This window comes from Pecten maximus, chromosome 10, assembly GCF_902652985.1.
Source record: "Pecten maximus chromosome 10, xPecMax1.1, whole genome shotgun sequence".
NCBI lineage: Eukaryota > Metazoa > Mollusca > Bivalvia > Pectinida > Pectinidae > Pecten > Pecten maximus.
This window is the reverse complement of record NC_047024.1, coordinates 17,871,345-17,888,734: the sequence shown is the minus strand read 5'-3', so window position 1 is coordinate 17,888,734 and position 17,390 is coordinate 17,871,345. Positions and strand designations below refer to the sequence as shown.

Genomic DNA, 17,390 nt, shown 5'->3' with positions numbered 1-17,390 from the left:
TATTTGGCTACCAAATTATAAAGTCTAGACAAAATTTGAAAAGTTAGTTGCCAAAGTACTCAAGTTGTCTTATCTTTTAAAAAAAAAGAAATCTTAATTGCAACCTTTGAAAGATTAACCAAATTGCAAATTTACACAATTTTTAAGTGGTCATGCAGGCGCCTTATAGGTCAATAACTGGTCGCCAATGGTGATTTTAAGGCGCCATGGCCACTAAAATAGGCGCTACTTGAGCCCTGTAAATGACCTGGACACCGTTTGTGTTGTAGACTACTCATGCAGCTACTGGAAGAGTCGCATGCCTCGTCAGGGATGGATGTATCTGAGTGTTAACCATTTGTGTTTCTACTCATTTCTGTTGGGGCGTGAGGACAAGGTCATCATCCGCTGGACAGACATACTGGTCAGTATGGGGCGTGAGATATTGACATCTGAACCATCTAGATTTATCACAGTGCCAATGGTTTGACTTTTTTTGGCTTTCTGGCAAGTCTTCACAAAGACAGCCAAGGCCAGAATTTAAATCCAGCTGTTCATTAGGATTTTGTCTGAAATTTATAGCAAAATAGTTGAACAAGTTTGCCACTCAAACGAACTAGATGAGCAGGTTCGCCAAATCAATGAACAAAATAAATGAATATGTTTTGCACACCAACGAACAAAAGAGGTGAACAAGTTCGCCAAACCAACAAATAGACACCATATCTTGTACACATTTAACATATTCAAATTTGAAACTCATCAGTTTTTCCAGTTGGAGATTATGATTGATTGTAAAAAATTCTATGCATACAGATGCCCTTTCATTTATATGTGCCTCTTTTGTAGGCGGTGAAAACATTTTCTGCCATGAAAGAATTGATATTCTGATTAAAGGGGCAGGGCATTCCTTCGTTCGGAAATCAGAAACATGCACAATTTCTATGGATGAAATCTATGTCCGAACGATGATTATATGAGTGTTTGTGCCTATATGTAATGAAATTAAAGCCGGATTAATGTACAAGAAAAAGGCGTATCGTATACAAATACTGTATGTCTTTGCGGTAATTAGTGATACTTCGAGTCGAATTAAGAATTTTCAGGACTTAGTGCTCGAAGAACTTTGGTTTATCTTGAGAGTGAAACTGACTTATTAGTGTAAAGATTATAACTTTTACTTCTTGGAAAAAAATACATATTTTCCAGTCAGCTTGATTTTGACAACCTAAACTTTATTCAAATGAAGGAATTAAATGTTAACACATCAAGAAAGAGATTTTTTTTAAATATTGCTTTTGTTATCTTGTTATTTCTGAAGACAATTGTTACAACAATAAAATCAGTACTAGCACATTGCATGTCATTACAAATTACTCTTTTTCAGAAATTAGATATTGGTAACAATGTGCTGTTTCCCGATAGTCTGGTGGTGAAGACAAGAGAAGGAGAGGTAATTTCCTCTTATATTAGAGAAAAACATGATATATATATATATATATGTAATGTTAAAATCAGCTTGTAAAACCATAATACTGACAAAAAATATCAGCCCGTTTTTATTTTCCAAGTTGAAAATTTATTTCACACCAGAACCTGATAACAATATGTTCTATAGTTTAAAGTCTTCGTCTAAACAGGAACAAATCTAAATTGAGATTTTTTTTCTCAAATATCTTGTTTCAGTATTATTTTTCCATGCTTCTGCAAAGTGGGGAGACCTTTCGACTAATGGAACAGCTGGCTAATATGGCTATGAAACAGTGAGTTATAGTATTTTTTCACATATTTTATAAAATTAGAAATTTAAACTGGTATCTTTGATCATTCATCTATAGTTATCAGCAAGCGACAGATATCAAATCTGTATGAACATCAAGCTCAAATATCTGTGTTAATTTGAAGAATTAATGTAAAATTATTTTGTTAAACATACTCTCTTGCCATTTAAAATATCTGTGAAATAAAAATAAATATAATGTATTGGAATGATCAAAATCAGAAAGCTTCCACCATTGACTGATGTGATAAAGTTAAGATAATTTTAAATTGTTTCCATTTAAGGTTGATGCAGGAAGGTGGATTTGAGGAAGACAAGACTATTGCAGATAGGACAAAGTAAGGGAAATATTGTATGGAATTAAAGAAAATTTGAATTATAAATTAAAAAACAGATGTATGAAAACTAAAGTCAGTAATACTTTAAGAAATATCAAGAAATATCTTGTATTTTAAGGCATGTCCATTTGAAGTAGCAAATTTAAATTAATTCAGGATGTTTTGCAAAGTTTGCTATAATTTGGTTAAAGTGCTTTTCAGAACTTGTGTATGAAAAGATATTCAGAACATGTATTCTGTATCAATAATAAATGGACAGTGTTGAAAATAACAGAATAAGAGCGTAAAGGCACTAAATCTTAAAGATTTGAAAATATGGTATAACTATGACAGTCTCTCTTCAACTACTCTGTATATGGTTTATGGATGATATTAATTAGGGAAATGAAAACATATATCATTTTTTTCAGGAAAAAAGACGCCAAAGAAGACATCGTCGATAAAAAGAGATTTGGATGCCAGAGCTAGAAGTGATGCATTTAGGTTTGTCAACTTGATGCCATATACCAAAAAGTGTCAAAAATATTCAGAGCTGAAACAAATAGAAACATGCCTATCTTGTACAATGTTTTTCAAACATGATTTAAGTAAAAAAAAAAATTAAATGTATAACTCGTTACAGTTTAACAGTATAGAATTAAATTTTGGCAGTATATCAACTTTTTTGGTTTCTGAAGCGAAAATTCAGCCATGAGTATTAATAAATGTCTAACTTTAGAGTCTCCGTTTGGATATTAATGTATCTTACAACCTCACACAGAGCAGAAACAAAGGATTTAACACTTGTGGCTATGCCATATGGAATTTCCTAAACAAGTTAAAGAATTTTTATATGGCAAGTGCTTTTAAAACGTGTGATTCTGTGTATCACATAACTCTTAGTTATGAGAATATAATAACTCTATTTATTAATATTTTTTTTTTTATTATAATGAGACTGGCATTCAAATTGAACAGTATGCTTTTGGTACAGAGAAAATCATATGACATCATATATTTATTGCGCCATTATGATAATAAGTCATTGATTACAGTATAATAGTGTTACTGCACATGACGTTCTACAATATTTATGTTGAAAAGTTACTTGATAAATAAAGATAATAAGTTAAGACAAAATGGTGATAAATTTATGTGAGGAGGAAATTTACGCTTAATATGCAGTCCTTTTGATCGCGAAAATTTCCTCCATGCATATTATTTTGATATCAATTTGACAAACGTAATCTCAAACTACAAATAATGATGGATCGATTGTGAAAATACCCCCTACCCCTACATGTATAGTTTACATTGTGAAGTTCATCCCTTGCAAAAATAACCTCATTTACAGAACATCTCGCACGATTTTCCTTTTGTCTTGCCAATAATTTTAACATTTTTTCACTTGTTAACATTTTGTGGTTTAGGTTAGCGTTTCGTTTGCCATTGATGGAGAAATTGGATGGCGACACCGACTGTACATTGTGGACACCATATAACAAACAGAATGTCTGGGGCAGACTCTACCTTTCTCAGAACTACATCTGCTTTGCCAGTAGGGTAGGTATACTCGCATGATTTTCACAGAACTACATCTGCTTTGCCAGTAGGGTAGGTATACTCGCATGACTTGTCCTGGAGAGGATTTACATAGGCTTAGTCTGTTATCTGATCTTATTGTATATTTCTGTACAATAAAATTTATTGAAATGAAAAAAAAAAAAAAACTTTTCTCAGAACTACATCTGCTCTGCCAGTAGATCGAGTAGGTATACTCGCATGACTTGTCTCAGAACTACATTTGCTTTGCCAATAGGGTTGGTATACTCGCATGACTTGTCTCAGAACTGCAAAGCATACTGCTATAATTATATATAGTTATTTCATGTTAAAAGAAAACTTACACTGTAGTACTAGGCAGCTGGTATGGATTTTACAGGTGAAGAACATTCAATTGTCCCAGCAATCATGTGATGTGATGTAAGTCTTACCAATACTTGTGTAAATTTTGCTACATGTGTGCATAACGGTTTTTAACAGGCAACGGTTTGATATTCTGTTTATCTTCAGGTACGCGAACTAGTCAGTATTGTCATGCCAACACGCGAGATTCAGCTGGTGGAAAAGGTAGACAACTCTGCATCATCGGACGGCAACCAGAAAGGCCTGGTCATCACGACCAAGGGCAAGGTCTGTACCCTGTAACCATGGTACTGTACACTGTAACCATGGTAACCACATATCCATCATAATGTCATCATACAGGGAGCTCCAACACCGTTGTATAGTTAATGCTATGAAAGTTGTTCTTACGACAGAAATTAGTACCCATATTTCATTGAATGTGCTGTGTATAATCATTTATCTTAATTATGAACGATTTTTAGTGAAACTTTAATATTATATTTGTCATCACATCAATATAATCTGTAGATGCCCCCATTGCAAAGGTTTGCATGATTTTAAGTTTATCAAACCAACATAAGTTTATTTCAAAGTTTTTCTTAGAAAACAAAAAGTTATGTTTGAATTTCCTCAAAATCCATATATAGGTAATTTTTTTATCTACATGTTCTGAATCAGAATCTGTGAATATCTGATAATTCAGTTATTAGGTAACAATTATTTGTTTCATTTTATGACCAAGGTTGGTTGCAAACCATATAATATATATCTCTCATTTTCATATCAATCCACAGTTGAATTTGATGTTTTCACAACTTGGAGATCGAGATTTCATATTGGAGAAGATATCTGATTTCCTCGCAAAACAACAACAGCCGAGTGCAAGGTAAGACTTGAAATCTTATTAAATCTCTGATTACAGTAACTAAAACAAGCAGAAATTTTATATTTTTTGATAATTTATGATGTTTAAAAACATTCATAGTAGTTTTGTAATGATCATGATGTCACATTTAATGTTTTCTTTGTGTTGTCTGTTTATAAATTTATGTTTTGGTTATGTCCCAGGGCTGAGAACGAAGTCAAAGAAGTCAGATGATTCTAGCTCTGTTAACGAGTCGACAGTGTTTATAAATTATGTTTTGATTTGGCTATGTCCCAGGCCGAGATCGAAGTCGGATGATTCTAGCTCTGTTAACGAGTCGACAGTGTTTATAAATTATGTTTTGGTTTGGTTATGTCACAGGCCGAGAACGAAGTCGGAGAAGTCGGATGATGCTAGCTCAGTGAACGAGTCGACAGACAAGTCTGGTGCCAGTTTTGATTTACAGCCAGCTTTGGTCAGTCTCTTTTGTCGACGTGACTCTGACGAGTTGTCATCCAGAGAAACGGTCAAGGAACATCTCTGGAACATCCACTTTGCTGAGTATGGCAGGTAAGTTGTGTCCTATGAATATTAACTTGTCGATTGCCATAATTAACTTGTCGATTGCCATAATTAACTTGTCGATTGCCATAATTAACTTGTCTATTACAGTAATTAACTTGTCAATTGCCAATAATTATATACTGTGTATTTTATATATTGCAATACTTTACTCCTCTATTGCCATGACCAACTTGTCTATTGCTAATAATTATTATTTCTTTTGAAATAATTAACTTCTGTATTGCCAGTAATACAGAATTTCTACCTTGAAACATAACCTTATAAGGATATGTGATCAGATATGCTCATGGAACTCTATTTATGCCCCCGCCATGAAATGGGGGAAGGGGGGGGGGGGGGGCATATAGTGTTACCCATGTCCGTCCAATCCCGTCCCATCCCGTCCCATCCCCACCCTTCCTGTCCTGTCGCATCCTGATGGCAATGTAACTAGCTAATCTCAGGAACTGCTAAGGTTCTTGGGTGACAAGTGGCAGCGGGGGCATTTATGTCTCACAGAAATTAACTAGTTACTAGTTAATTAGAGGTCATTGAGTTAAATCATAGAAAGGATGATATTTGATAATAATTGGTTAACATTTGGTGTTCCTGAAAGAGACTTTCCAATATTAACTATTTACAGGGGTGTGTGTATGTACCGGACAGTGGCTACATTACAGCTGATACTGAAAGGTCTCCCAGAGAAATACCGTGGTGAGGTGTGGATGTTGTTCTCAGGAGCCATCAATGAGGTACAGTTGTATTAAGTTTACCTGTATGTACTTTGATATTGAATTTACCTGATTATTATCAGGTAACTCGACTTATATTATCAAAACATAGCAAAGAAATCTAAACATTAAAATCATTCACCTGTGTAATAATCAAAGTCTGTCTTCTGACTTAATCAGTAGCATATTATATACTAGTGATTCATGTTAATAACAAATATGCTTGCAATTAATGAATACATAAATCGATTTTCTGTGTGTCATAGATTGGTAGTTACAGTAAAAAAAACTGTCATTCCCCTCTGTATTAAAACTGTATGTTAATTAGTAAAATATTGTTATGATATATGTTGACTTCCCCACGACAAAAACATTTATTGCTCATATAATTACTGGATGTGTTGTAGAAATCTTGTAATCCCGGGTACTACAGCAGACTTGTGGAGGAAAGCTCTGGCAAATACTCACTGGCAACAGATGAAATAGAGAGGGATCTTCACAGGTAAAAGTTGATAGCAGATAAGTTTTAATTATACATATAGACAATTCACCTACTCATATTTTCTACAGACAGCTGCAGGCCATTCAATTTATCATGGCCAAACAGTTTACATGATTAAACCAGAGTTGTTCATTAATGAATAAGGATGGACCTTTTCAAGTGACCGTGTGTTTCAGAAAACTTTTAACAAAAACTTTTAATGTCTATATCAACAGCTACAGATTCATTAAGATTTATACCTGAAGTGGTACAGGTAAAAATTGAGGAAGCAATTTGCTTGCATGATAACCTAAAAACTCTTTATGACGTGAGGTTTCCGTTGGTTTTGTAAAATTTCCAATCAATATTTCACATATTTAACAGCTTTGTGAGTTCATATTCCTGTGAGAAAAAATAAAACACCTAAATATTAATTTATTAAAAAAGATTGGCTTTGTCCATTTTAATATTGATGTACATGTATATGATAGAAATAGAAACCATCAAAAGATATCTTATCCGTTAATGGCTTCGAAATCGAAAACGTCTTGGCTATGAATTGGGAAGTCATAATGATACAACCTCTGTGGATATGTTTTGCCTGTCCTATATAATGTATTAAATTTGAAATCTCCATGTCTTGTGTTAGGTAATCAGGCAGCACTCTGACAGTGTTCTTGTCAATGATAACAAGCAAGCTGGGTATTGTTAAACGGACTGACAAGCAGACAGAGACAGATGGACTGGGAGGAAACCTTTAGTCTCCATGGTTTCACCAGTATGGGACTAATGAAATGACTACATATATATTTAACTAGCAGTGAAGAGTCATTGAAGTAAGTGTATTGGTTTGATGACATGTCATATTCCTATGAATTTTACAGTTTTCCTTTATTTGATCAACAGGTCTTTACCGGAACACCCAGCCTTCCAGTCCGACCTCGGGATTGGGGCCCTGAGAAGGGTTCTAACAGCCTATGCTTGGAGAAACCCTACAATAGGTAAGAGTAGCTGTTATTATTAATTTTATACATATTTATTAAAACACGTTTATCATGGTAGAGGCCAAAACATGACCACTGACTCAAAACCAGGGGTAATCTTATGTTATTATTATATAGTACTGTTTGTTTGAAATTCTACTGAGCAACAATAGAAATGAATGAGTTTATTGAATTGGTAGATACAGTATTGTGTTAATTACTAATTAATTAATGTACTAATTGAGATAATTTTCAGGCTTAATATTAAAAAAAAACCAGTGCAGCATTTTTATGACACTAATATGCATTATTGAACAAGTACTAATTTAACAATAAATAATTTTAAAATTAGATAATACAATTTTTTTTTTAACCTTTGTATATTTATAAAAGAATTTTAAAAATATTATTATTGAATGAATCATTCTATATAAAAGAATTTTAGAAATATCATCATTGAATGAAATATAATTATTCAAATACTAGTCGGTGATTAGAACATATATATCTCCATCTGTTGTAGGCTACTGCCAGGCAATGAACATTGTAACGAGTGTGTTGCTCCTCTATACTGATGAGGAGGAGGCGTTCTGGCTACTGACGGCTGTGTGTGAGAGACTACTACCCGACTACTATAACACCAAGGTAGTCGGGGCTCTTATAGACCAAAGTAAGTCATGGAGATAGGTCACTATAAGATAGGCATGACAAAAGGGACATGATTCAAGTTAGAAGTTGTTTAACCTTGTTTTTTACTAGTCAAAAATGTATATAGTATATATATGTTTTTGTTTCTTAATGATTCAGGTATTTTGTATCTTGTCTTAATGCCAAATTATCAACTACTTATTGGTTTCGTAACATCCCAAAAATACATGAAGCCAAAGATTTATGAACACAGTACACTTTCAGAAATTTCTGATTAATTGGTTTTTCTAACATCAATGATTTTTTTTTTTTATTATTAAAACTAATTTGTAAGGGTCAAAATTTAGAGAACCGGACAGATTAGGCTGAACATCAGAATCAAATTAAAAAGCCCTGTGATAGTGTACAACTACTAGTACTACTAGTGGGAATAACAGAGTTACCTAAATATCAAGATGCTAATTAAGCTGAACATCCGATCAAATTAAAAAGTCGTGTGATATAGTATACAACTAGTGCTGGTTGGAACAACAGATTTATCTAGATATTTGCTATTGGATAACTTATATTAAACAGGTGTGTTTGAGGAGCTGATCAAGGACAACCTACCTAGCCTGTACCAGAAGTTAGAGACCCTTGGATTACTCAGCATGATCTCCCTGTCCTGGTTTCTCACCATATTTCTCAGGTATTTTATGTCTGGTAATGTTATAGGTCAGAGCTGTAATAGTTCCGCCCGGGCCCCACCCTTACTGCCCAGGCTTTAATGTGAATTATATGCCCCGTCCCCCTGGCAGAACATGTAGTGTACACAGTATAGAACGCATAATTGAAAGAATCTTGAGATTATATTGGAAATTGTTTGAATTACGACGATTTTAAAGTTGAGCTTCAGAAATATGGGAATTATTAATTAATAATTATTATGTAAATTAATGTATTACTCCTTTCGTCTTATAACCCATAATTTACAGTCATATAATTTATAATTAAAAACGATTATTGAATTATCTTGCGAGTCCAGAAAATTCAATAAGATTTAATCGAACAACGATATCCTTGATTAACGAACTGTAAGAATTTGACGTCTGATACTGAAAACTTTGATGTCCATCTTTGTTTCAGTGTAATGCCTTTCAGCTGTGCAGTAAATATACTGGATTGTTTCTTTTACGACGGTGCTCGAGTAAGTTAATTTCTCATCTCTCTCAGCTGCTGAAGCTGAGCTTATGTTTCAACTATCTGTCAAATATAGATTTTCTTATCTCTAATTGTATCTCCTTATCATTAGAAGGAAGACATGCTGTTGTAGTATTGGTTCTTCTTGTTGTCATTGTTTTTCTATTACAATCTTGTCTTTGAACAGTTTAAAGATATCTTGACAAAACTTTAAAACTTATTCTAGAATAAGTATGTATCACCCACAGGTATTGTGCATTGTACTATAATCGTGTCACTGCAAACCATTTTGAAGTCAAAGGTCAATTGAGTGCAAAATTTTTAATGCTTACTATGTGTAGGAGAAAGGGACACATGTTTTTGTTCACAAATTCAAATCCCGATAATTATAAGTTAATACTTTTTGGGTCATCTCTCGCATAATATCCTGTTACTCCAACACTCCATATGAACCTCTGTTCCATACCCAGCCAACTACATTATTTATTCCTTTTAGTCTTGGGTAATATCTGCTGTAGCTATTAGATGATATTTGAAACATTGTCATATGACTGGCATCAACTCATGAAGTGTTGTCCAGGAACATCTTACCTTTAAATCTACTTCCTTGAGGCTTTCAACAAAATCCTTTTAATAATTGATCACATCAAGCTGGTGACGCAGATACCTACCAAGTTCACATTACAGAACTGAACAATGGGTTAAATACATATAGTTAATTAGCTAACCAATATTTCAAATCAATCAAAGGGGCCGCGGTGGCCGAGTGGTTAAGGTGTCCCAACACTTTATCATTAGCCCTCCACCTTTGAGTTTGAAACCCACGTGGGGCCGCGGTGGCCGAATGGTTAAGGCGTCCTGACACTTTATCACTAGCCCTCCACCTCTGGGTCGCTAGTTCGAAACCCACGTGGGGAAGTTGTCTGGTACTGACCGTAGGCCGGTGGTTTTTCTCTGGGTACTCCAGCTTTCCTCCATCTCCAAAACCTTGTACATACTTAAATGACCCTGGCTGTTAGTAGGACGTTAAACAAGAACAAACAAAATCAATCAAATCAATGAAATTGATGTTGATTATCACCATTCACCACAACTATCTCTGACCTACATTAGTATACAAGTATATCTGTACCTTTACAGGTGATCTTCCAAGTGGCGTTGACTATACTTGATGCCAAGAAGGATGAATTACTAGCGGCCAGAGATGATGGAGAGGCAATGACCATCCTTGGAGGGTACCTGGAGAATGTATCCAACCGTGACTCGACCATGCCGAACATCATCCACACCAACATGCTGTGTACTAATGGTGTCAAGAAAGAAGTGAGTGGTTCTTCCTATACAGTCAAACCTGTATAAAGCGGCCACCCAAGGGACAGACAGATATTGGCTGCTTAAGGCAGGTGGCTGTTTAAACCAGGTTGGCCAGAAACGGTCTGTTGCCCAATTCTTTTTTCAACAGTTTATTCAGTTTATTGAATTTATCATATTACAGTGCAACTTCCGAAAACCGAACCTTCTAAAAACCGAACACCTCTGAATACCGAACGAATTGGCAATGTACAGAATGGTTCCTTCTTTATTATAGTATTAAAAAACTTCCAAATACCGAACCCTCTGAATTCCGAACACCGGACCAATTTTGTGTCCGGTCCCTGTTAAAATATACGAAAAATTACTTCTGAAAACCGGCCTTACCTGAGCGATCATGCCACAGGGTCCGGTCGGTCAACCGTGAAACAACACCTGTGACGGGTATTGTGTTAAGCCTACTTATATAGGTGATTTGTAAGGTATCCAATACATACCCCGAGGGGTATTATGATGATAGTGTACATGGTATAATCAACACGATAATTATGAAACAATACCACACTTCATTGAAGCATGGCGGATTGTTCAAGTAGAGCTATAGAAAGCCGGAGTTTCGCATTTAATATAAATGAGGCCCAAAGTGGGTGTTTTTACAGGGTCAGAAATATACACACTGAAAGGAAGCCAGTGTCCTATTTGTTTTTATACCGATGTCGGGATACGACCGGTATCGACTGATCGATTGTAATTGATATTGAAACAACACATCTTCACACACTACATTCATTCTTGGATTAACTACATTATGTAGAATATAAGTGTGTACAGTATCGTAAGACGCAAAATATTTTATTTCAAAGAACTTGACTTTTCTTTCCAATGCGTTTCATAATGATAGCAAATGCACACGTTTGTTGTATGTGTTTATTTGAGATTGAAAATACATATGTTTTACGTGTTTGTTCTTTATTATAATGTGTCAAATACATGTACCCCTTATCGGGCCCCACCACATTGCGAAGCTTCAGTCGTACGTAACAGAATGTGGGTCGATCGTGAAATGCAGTTACATGTACAAATGCTGTATATAACTACGGTTATAGTCATTTTCATTTATTAATAATCTGCAATATATGCATTGATTTACTTCCATGATATTCATATTCTTCAAAAAAAAAAAAATGTCAACGTACGTACAGTAAGCTTAGTGCCGGTTTTACCATCTAGTAACAAAACATCGTCGGGTCAATTATATCCGGAATTCGACCGGGTCATTTCGATCAACTTCTCAAAACCGAACCCTCTGTAAACCGAACAAATATCCATGTCCCGTGCATGTTCGGTTTATAGAGGTTCCACTGTATGATGCACTTATTGATATTGATAACAATATACCATTTATAGTGTATTTTTAAATGAAAACCAACAAAGATCAAAGTTTTGATGAATTTGATAAAAAATACCTGGTCATGTGATCATCACGGATGTCTACTTCTGGACAAAATGACCGCTTAATACAGAACAATACAACGACTCGGGGCAGATTTTTGTGGCTGTTGGCCGTGTTAGACAGATGGCCGCTTATTTAAGGTTCATTATATAGTGTTTTCCATCGGGTGGACCACAGACTTGCCGCTTATTCAAGGTGGCCGTTAGAGCAGGTTTTACTGTATTTACACTAATCTGTGTTATGCAAATTACTGTCAGTTACGAAGTCCAAGTGTCACAATTGTCATCTCATCTTGTGATGTCTTTACTATAAATTGTTTTGATGGGTGGTTGGGTGGCACAGTGGTAACACACTTACCTTTCACTTGTGTGACCGGGGTTTGATTCCTCGATCGGACATCAAAAGGTATGTGGTCACCTGCCCAACCACGTGGGTTTTCTCCTGGTTTTCCGGTTTCTTCCCACAGTAAGACCCCTTGCACGCTCCATCTGATTTGCTATAGCTTGTTTTGCAATAGTTAAGTAAAATAAATAAGATTTGTATTAAAAAAATTCCTTTAATTGTGCAGAATTTAGAAGAAATATTAAGAGACATGGTAGAAAAATGAACTGGGATTTCAAAGAAGGTGTACAGTTAAACCTGTCTATAAAGACCGCTCAAGGGGAGGCAAAAAAAAAAACGGTCACTATAGACAGGTTGCCTTTATAGACAGGTCAAAATTATTGCACCAACTAGTTTACATGAAACTGCCATAAATAGTCTGTCATTGAACAGGGCTTTCAGTAGACCAGTCAGTTTTAACATTTTCAGAAGTTCAATCAATGCATACACTTTATATACAGACTGTATTTAAATTACCATTTAGTAACTTGTACTAAGTTTTGACTGGTGAATTTTAAGAAAACTTAAAATGCTGGGTTTCCTTTTGGACAGCCCTCTGTGGACGTCAGTGAGCTCATTGATGAAAGTTATCGTAACTTTGGTCACATGAACAACCAGGATATTGACAAACTGCGACTTAAGTACCGCCTGCAGGTCGTACAGGTGAGTGGACATGTAAACCACAAGACAATGAAAGTTTTGTTACAAGGCCAGAATATTGAATTACTCCATAAGTTTTTTGATTCAGAAGTATTTTTCAAAGATAAGAGAAAATATCTGTTTTTTTTTCAACCAAATGTTTGTGTTATGTCAAACTGATAATTTGATTGTGATTTATTCTGGAATAATTTTCAAAAAATTAATCAGTTTTAAAAGTACTCATTACTTATTCAGTAGCTACAATGTATATGGTTTAGTTGACAAAGTATTCCATATTTGTGTATTCAGAATATATGATTTACAATGTATGTTGTTTGTTCAAGAATATTGAGGACAGCACCAAGAAAAATGTGCTCCGAAGTGTTGCCTCTCATACGTTATTTAAAGGCAAGGAACTGGAGAACCTGTTCATCCTATTCAAGGTAAAGGCCTGCGTTGTCATCATATTGAAAATCATTTGAAATGAACACAATTAAAATTTGTCCTTTTTTACCTTTCTGTACCTGATTTACATAAAGTATATACATGTATATGTTAATGACTGAATGTTAATGGTAATTCAGAATTGGTCGACCTCCTCAACTTTTAACAACTTAATGTAATATTTTCATACCTCCGATTCATAACTTGTTAATTTCCAATGTATATTTCCATTCTTCGTCTCATAATTTGACCTCTGACCTTTGAACTCTTGACCTACAGGAGGAGTACCTAACATCCTGTTACTGGCGGACCAGTCAGCAGCCTGTGGATTCTGCAGACAAATTTGACCCCTCACGACCTTACTACGAGATCTACAAGGTCGACTTTGACCAGTTCAAGACCATGTTCCTATCTCTAGTTCCCTGGTCAACCGGGTCACAAGGTCATGTGCTAGCTCTCAGGGCCTTTAGGGTGAGTTGAAAGGAGTATGTTAAATGTAATCACTGCTTGCTCTCTGTAATGGGGCCACGGTGCCGAGTGGTTAAGGTGTCCCGACACTTTATCTCTAGCCCTCAACCTCTGGGTTTCGAGTTTGGGGCAGTTGCCAGGTACTGACTGTATACAGGTGGTTTTTCTCCGGGTACTTTGGCTTTCCTCCACCTCCAAAACCTGGCACGTCCTTAAATGACCCTGGCTGTTAATAGGACGTTAAACAAAGTAAACCAAATCAAGCTGTCTGTAACCAAATGTGAAATGTCAGTCTATCACAAATTTGGATGATGATATATTGCAGGAAAGTTCTTTTTAAGTTCAAATCATTACTGTGTAGTCCAATTTGAAATCTTTTTTTTTTCCAAATCTTTAATTTTTGTTATTATTTAAGTTTTGGCTAAGTTTTGGTTTTAACTCCATTTTCATCAAAACAGGAATGAGAACATACATGTTGCATAAACATTTTCCGGATTTATTTTTTATAGCATGATAAATATTAAAATATTATATACTTTCTTGTATTCAGTACCTGGATGAGAATGGTGACAACATGATCAACTTTAAGGAGTTTGTATACCTGTTGGGTGTGATCTGTCACGGAGATCTCACACACAAACTTAAACTTCTGTACCAGTGTCATCAGCCCCCAGCTCTACTGCCTAACGACGACCTCGACAGTTCAGAGATACCTACCTCTCCTAAATCAGGTAACTAAAACATCCGTATCAGTGTATGTTTTCATATTTGTTGGCGGTGGGGTCTCTAAAAAGATGCTGTCTCCCCTCCCACACTGGTAGTTTTGGAACAGCCCTAAAAATGTTTGATATCAGTCCCCTCCCACACTGGTAGTTTTGGAACAGCCCTAAAAAATGTTTGATATCAGTCCCCTCTCACGTGCACACCGGTAGTTTTGGAACAGCCCTAAAAAATGTTTGATATCAGTTCAAATTATATGTTACTTTTAATAATTAAACTTGTATGATATTATTTTTGAATGTAATTAAACGTTTCTGAAGTAGAATTATTTGAAAATAGTTTTAAACATTTCAGATATTACTTTTATGTTTTAGAGTCAACAGAGAGTGCAGTGGAAGCCACAGACTTTTTTGACAGTGGTGACACTTTACAAGATGGTTGGTAGTTTTGTAAGATTATTAGAGCTTTGCCACATATTGGCCGACACCCAATAGTGATCGCCCTGTCTGTCCAGCCATCCGAAACACTTTCGTGTCCACTTCATAACTTTGTTACCAGTCATAGTACACTACCTAATGTAGTTTTATGAAAAAGCTGTGAAATATCAATGAAATATCCATAAAATTACCATGAACCCATGAAAATGTGCCATTAAAATTTTTTTTTTCATGGTGCCATGAAAATTCCATGAATTGCGTTTTGGTTCTCATCATAATTCAATGAAAAACATGTTTCATAACCATCAATTTCCATGGCCATGACTTTATTTATGGTCATGATTTTTTGTATGAGTTTATTTGAAGGCCATGATCTGAAAAAGAATCATGGCTATGAAATATTCATGGCATTGAAAAAATATGTAATCATGGGCATATATAGTATAGTTGTTCTTCAAAGATCAGATTCTCAAATTTAGTGTTTTTCATGGGACCCCTGTATTTGTCCATGTGTGCATCTGTCCGAAACACATTCATGTCAGCTTCATAACTTTGTAAACAGTCATAGTAGAGGTACAGAACTTTTCATGATGAATGTCAATCATTATAAGAAAGTGAGACACATGATTAATTTGCTTTGTCCCTCAAAGGTCAAGGTTTCAAACAAAGGGCTTCTCATTGTGTCCTTTTGATGAACTACACAAAGTTGTGTCTGCTCCATAACTTTGTAATCAGTTATGTCTTGTCATAACCAGACATTCCTGTCTGATAAATTTGTTAATGTCAAGATCACTATCTGTCATCCTCCATTGTCAATATGGTCCCTTTTTGATTTGCAACTCCTTCAAAACTCATTGACAAAATTCAACAAACTTCAGGATTTTTTAATCAGGGCGTGGAGATGTGTAACAGTGGGGTATTTAGAGATGGTTTCCATCTCTGTGACAGAGTGCATGATTAGTTAAGATTAAATCGCTGCCTCCACTAGGGATCAAACCGATTAAGCAAAAGAGAAAATCTGAATAGCTGAGCGGTATAATTCTGGCTAGTATTTACCAGGGTTACATGCTCCCAATCCAGGAGAAAACTCATCCTCAAGTTATCCAGAGGTAACAGAGATGCTTATGGGGCAAGAATGAGTATTTTTCCTGGGTCCCTACATGGGGCGCCAATGAAACAGAGAGCATGATTAATTATATTTAAATCACTGCCTCCGCTAGGGATAAAACCCAGAACCCCTGGCTTACCAGAATAATGCTCAACCGATCAAGCTAAAGAGAAGATCTCTCTAGCCGAGCGGTATATTGCGGCTAATATTTACAATGGTTACATTTTCTTGCCATCTAGTTTAAAATTCATGCAGAAAGAGCAAGCAATGATCAAGTCAATGTAAGTAAAGCGTTGATTGATTTATAATTAACCCCAGAAGTGATCACACAATTTTGTATGTAGACTGAAGGTTGTATTAAGGGCACTCAGTAGATCCATGCCCATTCCATTCGAACTCGAAGTAAACTTGTAGCATAATAGCTGTGTTGTCCAGATTTTACCTGACACCCTGCAGGATGTTTGGTTGATAGTGATTTGATATTATTATTTGTTTCCAACTGGTCATACTATAAAAAACAATACTATACTAACACTGGTATTTTATGTGAGTTTATACTGCATTTGTATGATTTCTATTCAATACTTTTATAAATTTCTTTTTGTAGAGATTGAACTTCCAGGAGACCCATCACCACCGCCATTGGAAGTGGTCACGGAGGATCAGCCCTCAAACGAGGACCTAGGAGGGGGAGACGTTGCATCCGGGGACCAAAATGATTCTACAAGTATCTCAAACCAGACTACGGAGGCTGGCGATTCAGATGAGGAGGTGACTACCTCTAACAAGGAGGAGGCGGAGTCTAGTGACAGACAGGCCGATACAGCCAATGAAAAGGCAGAGTCTGAAGATGGCCCCGGAACAGAATCTGTCGATGGAGAGGCCGTTTCACAGGTGGAATCTGTTGATGCTTCCTCTCCGGATGAACCCAGTGAGGCTTCCGATAGCAGCTCAGCAAAAGGTTACATTTTGGGATTTCTTGACTTTGAGTGGT

At 35.7% G+C, this 17,390-nt stretch overlaps 1 protein-coding gene across 1 annotated transcript in view; it reads left to right on the top strand.

The window, feature by feature from the left end:
• Positions 1-17,390, top strand: part of LOC117335420 (TBC1 domain family member 9-like) — a 30,217-nt gene that overhangs the window by 6,112 nt on the left and 6,715 nt on the right. The window contains exons 7-28 of the mRNA XM_033895392.1: positions 270-403; positions 1,367-1,432; positions 1,666-1,742; positions 2,044-2,097; positions 2,509-2,580; positions 3,507-3,639; positions 4,150-4,269; positions 4,779-4,870; positions 5,231-5,419; positions 6,057-6,165; positions 6,552-6,646; positions 7,532-7,626; positions 8,132-8,278; positions 8,833-8,944; positions 9,382-9,442; positions 10,576-10,758; positions 13,133-13,243; positions 13,564-13,662; positions 13,943-14,134; positions 14,682-14,862; positions 15,226-15,288; positions 17,004-17,357. Coding sequence (XP_033751283.1) covers positions 270-403; positions 1,367-1,432; positions 1,666-1,742; positions 2,044-2,097; positions 2,509-2,580; positions 3,507-3,639; positions 4,150-4,269; positions 4,779-4,870; positions 5,231-5,419; positions 6,057-6,165; positions 6,552-6,646; positions 7,532-7,626; positions 8,132-8,278; positions 8,833-8,944; positions 9,382-9,442; positions 10,576-10,758; positions 13,133-13,243; positions 13,564-13,662; positions 13,943-14,134; positions 14,682-14,862; positions 15,226-15,288; positions 17,004-17,357 — 2,739 coding nt within the window. The remainder of the gene's footprint in view (positions 1-269; positions 404-1,366; positions 1,433-1,665; positions 1,743-2,043; positions 2,098-2,508; positions 2,581-3,506; positions 3,640-4,149; positions 4,270-4,778; positions 4,871-5,230; positions 5,420-6,056; positions 6,166-6,551; positions 6,647-7,531; positions 7,627-8,131; positions 8,279-8,832; positions 8,945-9,381; positions 9,443-10,575; positions 10,759-13,132; positions 13,244-13,563; positions 13,663-13,942; positions 14,135-14,681; positions 14,863-15,225; positions 15,289-17,003; positions 17,358-17,390) is intronic.